This window comes from Melopsittacus undulatus, chromosome 1 (assembly GCF_012275295.1).
Source record: "Melopsittacus undulatus isolate bMelUnd1 chromosome 1, bMelUnd1.mat.Z, whole genome shotgun sequence".
Taxonomy (NCBI): Eukaryota; Metazoa; Chordata; class Aves; order Psittaciformes; family Psittaculidae; genus Melopsittacus; species Melopsittacus undulatus.
In genome coordinates this window covers 43,999,227-44,007,110 of record NC_047527.1, presented here as the reverse complement: position 1 = coordinate 44,007,110, position 7,884 = coordinate 43,999,227, and the positions used below count along the sequence as shown (strand labels likewise).

The following is a 7,884-nucleotide window of genomic DNA, read 5'->3' as shown; positions in this document are numbered from 1 at the left end:
TTCTTTTTCTTTTACATAACTGTAAGCAACAGTAATTCTAGAAACACTAGAGAAAAAAAAGCATAGCAATGTCCACAGTTACAAGAAAAAGTGCACATTACTTGGTCACAATCACAGTCATTACTTGGAAAACTATATGTAACAAGTAGATATAAAATATCACTGATGCCTTAAACTCATTGTCAAAAACGGAATTACATAAAATTTTGTACATGAAATAAGGCAAATTTAGGAATGCACAAGAAACTTGTTATTCAACAAAAGCTAAACAACAGAACAGATAGTACAGTAAGCATAAACTAAAGTACTTTTTTTCTATATACTTAAAAATAAGCCTGCCGTAGTGCACAAAGAAAACACCATTAATGTGTAATCAATATTATAAAATAAGAAATAGAGGGGTTGGGAAGAGTGGGGAAGGGGAGAGAAGAGTTTTATTATAGTTGCAGCTGCATCCATTTACAGTTTTGTACATGTTTTAGCTAGGCCTGGGAATTATACAAATCATACCAGAAGTGTCGATGAACTTCCTTGGTAAGAATTTTGTTTAAATTAAGGAAAAGAAAATAAATACACACAGAGTGCAAATTTTCAGATTGTCACTTGCAACCTCTTAACATTCATCATCTACACCCAATCACAACTAGAGGGACTTGTATAGGACAGCAGCAGTGATCATGGAGTTAGATGAGCTCACCGTAAGAAATCAGTTTCTCTTTTTTATTTCTCAATGATATGTCTTTTTTTAAAAAACCCTCAACTCTTTATTAATTGCTAATAAAGCTGCAATATATTACAGAATGGAGTTGAGAATGGTATGAATGCAGGAAATGCATGCTTCCTTTGGAAGGTATTCCATAGATGACAATTTACAGTACACGGGGGAAGAATTATCCAGCATCAAGAGTTACTTGTTGTAGAAAGAATATGAAGTTGGGGAGAAGGGCACAGTCAGGGGTTCAAGAGAGGAAGGGGGGACTTAAAATAGCTCCTCAAAACATTTTCAGGACCAGTGAAAAAGTTTACCAAAGTAAAAATGAAAAATCTTGAATGAAAACAAAAATCTCTTGTTTTGTTTTTTATAAAAATTACATTTTTTTAAAATACAAGATCCTTTTAATTGCAATTGTGCCCTGTAGCAACAGGACATTTGGCAACGTTTTGCCATATACTGCAGCTTTAAGTCCAATGAGTCAGTATCACATTCCACTAATATTGCACTTGGATCTTGAACCATATCTTTTTAAACCATCACAGCATCTTCTGTTTCCTCCACTTGTTAGAACGAGTTAATTTCTAGCCACTTTTTCGATATTTATGCTGACACACTAAAACAAAAGCAATAGGCTGGACACAGTAAAGTACCTCGGCAGTACCAGAGGTCGAAGTTCACTTGAAGCACCTTAACACATCACTTTATGGATCAAGAACAGTGTGGCATTATGGTAATTAACTCTCCTAAAAGACTGTGCAGTAACTGAAGTGTGTGCTCTGGGAAATCAAAATGTCATTAGTGGAAACTCTGAGATAAGACCAGGCCAGTGTGAAGGTCACATGACTCAGTTCTGCTGCAAAATAAGGTTTTCCAGTTCATCTGCAGAACGCAATAAAAATGCGGCTGATTCTCGATACCCTGCCACAAGCTGCCTCACTGCATTTATTTCAGTCGGACTCAGCTGGGGTCTAGAGCTTGAACTACTGGAGGATCCAGAGCTGCTTGCTAACTGCCTCTTCATACTGAGATCTGTTGGACCTGCAGATAACAAAGGAAAAGAAAAGAAGCTTCAGATCTGCTGCCAGAGACGTTTCACAGGTTTGTAGCTATGAATGCAGAGTAGCAAAATCTGCTCTCTGCTGGGTGCCAGTGAGAAGTAGCAGAAACAAACACTGCCTTGACAGGAATCACAGTGATTTATATTTATATATGACAAAGACCCTTTAAGTTCTACTTACATAACATGAGGGCCAAGTCCACGGTCCACAGAAAATTATCCTCTGGGGGGTATCCCAACAGAGTAAGCCACTTGCAGCCCAACACTGCCTTGGGATCTGACGCTGGTGAGCAGGCAGAAGGTTCACCTCCTGTGCCTCCTCCAGCTCCAGCTGCCATTGTAGCCTTCATGGCAAGCTGCACACTCGCAGCTTTTTATCACAGAATATCAAACTTATGTTCTCCTGATTTTCTATTCTCACATTTTGTGCTTCAATCAGCATGCAGCCAGACTGTGAATCCCTTACAGATGCAGATAAATGGTCATTCACTTGACTAGCCCTGACACCATGTGATTGCTTATATAAATAGCTGGACATGAATGAGATTAGGCTGGCGACAATCTGGCTGCCTCAGTGAGTGGTATACTATCAACCTGCGGGGGCTGCATACAACTGGCAGTATGTTGCAAGAACCTTGTAAGGCCTGATCACTGACAAGAGAATCTGCAGCAATCACCATGTTGCATTGGTAGCTTATACCAATATACTTAGTTTATTTCATCAAAGAATATTCACAAGAGCACGTATGTTGCAGAAGACAGCACTCCTGAGGGCAGTCTGCAGGTTACTGTGATGGGCGGAAACATCTGCCATTATGCAGTTTGGCTCTGTGTGGAATTTCCCTGTTTGACTATAGTTAATAATCAGCTAAGATATATCATGCTTTGATGAGATGTTTCCATTTCCCATTTAACATAATACATTTTTTACTTCCTGGAGTGTAAACCTGGACAGGTAGAATTGAACTGAGGACTTTTTTAAACATAGAAGGATACAGATGGCAAGTGTGCCTATCAAGCAGCTTATAATGTGCAAATCATTAAAAATATGACTCATTCATTTTGACAGTGTAGCAGATCTATACTTTTGATATGCAGAAGATCAGACTAACCTGATCTTCATCTTAATACTCTCCTAGAAATTGGGATCAAGCTATCCAAAGCAATGTATCTTGCTTTCCAATGAGAAAAATGTCACTGTTCAATTTCACCTGACAATATATGTCAATGCCAAGGGTTTCTCAGCACTGGCTCACTGGATGATCTTGCTTCCTAAGAAGATGGGACTAATTTTAAAATTTATCATCTTCAACTGCAGAATACAGAACACACCAATTCATACTGTAGAGGTTCTTCTAAATAACCCCACCAAAATCAGGAGATTCAAACCCAGGTTCACTGTCTTGAGCACTAATGGAAAGAGATGTACTGATTTCCAGAAGCTGAAGTTCTGGTCATGAACCTTTTTCTGTCTTTTATGCTTATGCAGAGATATAGCTCAGATGACAAAGAACGTAGAGATTGCCATATCCCCACACACACTGAAGTTAATGAAAATCTCCTCCTGAGTGAATGAAAGCAGGGATGGGACTATGAAGAGAAAATTCTCAAACAGACGGGGTCCTATTAGATCTTATTTCCTACTATGCAACTGGCATGAACAGCACTTACCCTTACAACTGTATTATCCTGTTTTACACAGGCATAAATGAACTGACTTTTTAAATGACTTTAAGTGTACAAAGCATAAATAAAAGGACAATTAGTTCAGTAAATTTGTTTCACTGTGACCTCATGCTGCAGGGAAACAATTACAGTTTAAAGAAGCTCAGAGGACATTTCCAAGTAAAATCTTAACCCAGCACAGAGAAGAATGGTATACAAATCATAAAGCCAGCTGGATTGAAAGGTTGTAAGAAGTCATTAAAGACTTCTATATTTATTGAGGTGGTAGTAAAAAATGTGCCACTGACATATTGAGGGCACTGTGTTCCATATGAACCTACTTTATCTTTTATGTTCTTTCCTCGACTCTCATTCGTGTCACAACCAAAACCACACAAACAATATATGGCAGAACAGAGCTCCTGCAGCAAGGCATGTCTTTTTCTGAGACAAAACTGAAGGGCTTTTCTCATTGGTAATCCAGATTTTTAACTAATTGAATAGATTTTAGAATATTATTTCACTCATAGAAATGTGTTTGTTTACATCTCTGAGGTTTTTGTTACAAAAATTGATGACACAAAGTTAAAGCACCACTCTGAAAGGAAAACTAGAAGACCAGATGTCCAGCACACATAGATCAGTGTAACGCCTCACAAGTCCATAGGATCACAGTGGTTTACACAAACAGAAGATCCGGCTCTGTATTCCTAGATGTCTGGATTAACTATCATGAGAGAAGTTTTTTAGCTGTTCTGAATAAGTATCTTCGAACCCCTGAAGATCCTGGAAACAAAGATTGAGGAAGTGCAAATCTGCAGTCTGCATACACAAGGAACCATCAGGACTCAGGACTCCTGTTGGTCTGGGGGACTTCTTTCTTATACAGCATTCTTTTACACAAAGGAAATAAGAAATCTTGGATTTTAACTTACTCCAGCTCCTTCAGGCTACTTGATTTTTTTATATATACTAGGAAAATAGGATTATACTTCACTCCCCAGCTCCTGTCTTGTATTTAAAAAGTCACAGTGCTATCCTACTTCCCCAAAATAAAAGCTTTCTCAGCAAAAAAGCAAAGAAATCCACCACAGTGTGTGAACACACACAGAGTGTTCATGGCTATGGTTTCAGGACAGTCAATACACTCATGCCTTTTCAGAAAAGGAAGCTACATGTGCTGGCAGAAAGCTGAACAGAAGGAGAACAAACCATGCAGGCACAGCTACAGGTTGGGCAAAAAGGAAATTCATGGTAGTCCTGTGGAGAAGGACTTGGGGGTGTTAGTCAATGAAAAAATGAACATGAGCCAGCAGTGTGCACTCACAACCCAGAAAGCCAACTGTATCCTGGGCTGCATCAAAAGGAGCGTGACCAGCAGGTCGAAGGAGGTGATCCTGCCCCTCTACTCTGCTCTTGCGAGACCTCACTTGGAGTATTGTGTGCACTTCTGGTGTCCCTCAACATAAAAAGGACATGGAACTGTTAGGAACAAGTCCAGAGGAGGGCCACGAGGATGATCAGGGGACTGGAGCACCTCCCATATGAAGACAGGCTGAGAAAGTTGGGGCTGTTCAGCCTAGAGAAGAGAAGGCTGCGTGGAGACCTCCTAGCAGCCTTCCAGTATCTGGAAGGAGGGCCTACAGGGACACTGGGGAGGAACTATTTCATTAGGGACTGTAGTGATAGGACAAGGGGTAACAGGTTGAAACTTAAACAGCAGAGATTTAGACTGAATATAAGGAAGAAAATTCTTTACTGTTAGGGTGGTGAGGTACTGGAATGGGTTGCCCTACGGGAGGTAGTGAATGCTCCATCCCTGGCACTGTTCAAGGGCAGGCTGGATGAAGCCTTGGGTGATATGGTTTAGCGTGAGGTGTCCCTGCCCATGGCAGGGGGGTTGGAACTAGATGATCTTGAGGTCCTTTCCAATCCTGACTATCCTATGATTCTATGCTCGATGTAAGGATAAGGATTTTAGTTATTTTAATTATGTTATGCAACCCCCTACACCTCGCTTCCAAAGTTTGTCTATGACAACTCAAGTTTTATTTCTGGAAGATTATCCTAAGTCACAGGCTAGCCCCTGGATGTATTACACTAGTCTCATCTTTTAATTGCTGTGCTAGACGCTCACTCACAGCGCTATTGGTTCTTAATTGTTATCCAGGCAGCTGTATGCTAAAAATGCTATCAGCTCCCTGTAGCTTCATCAGTCATACCTGGTCATTCAGAAAATAAGGAATAAATACATCTTATGCTTAGAGTGTAGATATTTCCTGTGTAATTTTATGCAAATCAGGTATTGAAAGGTGGGAACCTAAATATTACTCAGAAATATCTACCGCATTTCTTTACCTAGACAAATAAATCCAGCTGATTCTGATTATTCTGACGTCTTCAAATAGCTGGTCAAAGTAGACACTTCATGTACCTATGTACCTCTATCTCCAGAAGCCACCACTATGGATGACTAAATCTGAACCGTTTTGTCACCATTTCTTTTAATAGCCATCCCTACTTTTAATGGAACTATTTCCTCAGTTTATTTGACATTATTTAGTAAGCTGCCAGTCTTCACAGGACCAAAGAAGTGTATCTTTGCACAGAGGGAAAACTATGTATTTTTGCAATGAATTTTGCAGTGTTAGGTTCCTCCAAGGTGACACTGCACATTTTAGCATACAGCTTCCTATCCTGGAGTACTTCAGGACAATTAAAAATCATGACTGCAAACATTGTCAGGTTCCACAGTGTCTGTGTTCAAGCAAAGATTAAGCATATATCATAGAGATGAAGATGGGATACTTTATTTCTCTTAGTGCATGCTATTGTAACTCACGATTGTCACCTCCCATGTTTTTATGACAGCACAACATTCTCAAGCAGGGGTTTAACAAATTGCTGAGACAGATCCTGTCCTTTATACCCTTTCAGAAGACTGAAGCATTGTTCTTTGCGTCTTGTGAAGGCCACCTGATTGACACTTCAGCATGGTAATATTTTTGATTTGCCACCTCAGTCCAGTTATATAGACCTAATGGCCCTTGTGAAATGAAACTGTTCTTTTTGGAACAACATCAAGCTGAATATGAGAACTGTGAAAGCCTACTCTTAATGTGTTAGACAATCATTTATCAGATTAGCTGCTTGGAATACCTAGAATTAAATACACTGTGGAACAAATAGCTTTTCTGTAAATTACAAGACTTAAGTGGAACTAGTTATTGCCTCGTGCATTACACATTAGCAACATGATTTATATAAAATTTCAAAATATGGGTCAGACGTGGACATGCTGTTATTGGTTGCTTAGACAGTATCAACTGTCTCAGCAAAAATCCCTTAAGAATTGTGTGCTGTCACTGGGTAGCTACCAATCTTATAATTAACAGCTACTGAGAGAATAATAAATGTGCCAATGACTCTCAAAATGGTTATCACTATTGCAAATATTAATTTAGAACAACAAAAATAATTTTTAAAAGTTAGATGTGCTTAAGCAGCCATGCTTCTACATTCTCATGAATAGGTGAGCAACTTTTTAAATCAGTGAAGATGTAAGAAGCAGTGGCACTTAATTATAGAAAAATACATTTGGCCATGCCTTGAAATCTTTCTTGCCTATCTTTTCTGTTGCACCTCTCCCCTTTTTTACCATGAGTGGCTCTAAAAGTATGCACTAGATTCTCACATACTCCAATCAAAGTAAATAGAAACAGCTATCAAAGGATGCTACTTTTTCCAAATCAGAGGTATTTATTATTGCAAGAATGTTTTATTGTGACATTACGCATCTGTCAATGTTTCTTTGCCTCCTGCCTTCAAATACAGAGCAGATGTGAGTAACACTATTGTTTGAAGTGCCTGATCTCAGATCAAGAAAACAGGGATAATGAATTGGATCTTTTAAGTTTCCTTCTCTCTTCTACACCTTTCCCTCTGGAAAACACATCTTCAGCTAGATTAGATAGCAGAAAATGCTGCGTTGCCTGAGGAAAGAGATATGAAAACACAGAAATACCTGAAAACACAGAAATTATCATCATGCATTTTCAACAGTCATCAGACACACTGGTTTGTGATGAAATGATTATGTGAGGAAAAAGTGTTTTCTCTCCATCATAGGAGATTAATTAGGTGGCATACACCTGCCTTGTCGTAATGGCTGTCTCTTGAACTATGAACAAAGCTAGAAAAGTAGGATACTGGCCAATATATCCACAGACATTCCATCTCCATTCCTATGGTGGGAGCAGATTAATACTTGCATATAACATGTGTCTGATAATTTGAAGAGGAGGGAAGGGGATGAGGAATGTAAGGATGGTTTTACTATAGAATTTAGCCAGCATTACCCAGCAAGAAATTCCCACCTTTGCCACAACACTGGTCAAACCATTTAGCATCTTCCAAGCCCACATTTTGCCTTTTTAAAATGGGGCTA

The 7,884-nt window shown here is 39.2% G+C and overlaps 1 protein-coding gene across 5 annotated transcripts in view; it reads right to left on the bottom strand.

The window, feature by feature from the left end:
• Window positions 1-928: 928 nt before the first annotated feature.
• The window catches only part of NOL4 (nucleolar protein 4), a 192,827-nt gene continuing 185,871 nt past the window's right edge, over window positions 929-7,884 (bottom strand). For 4 of the 5 annotated variants that reach the window (XM_005153542.2, XM_005153543.2, XM_005153544.2 and 1 more), the window contains one exon: window positions 1,560-1,753. In XM_005153542.2, coding sequence (XP_005153599.1) covers window positions 1,560-1,753 — 194 coding nt within the window. Of the gene's footprint in view, window positions 1,754-7,884 lie in introns of all 5 variants that reach the window. The other variant, XM_031052881.2, reaches the window with a different exon arrangement.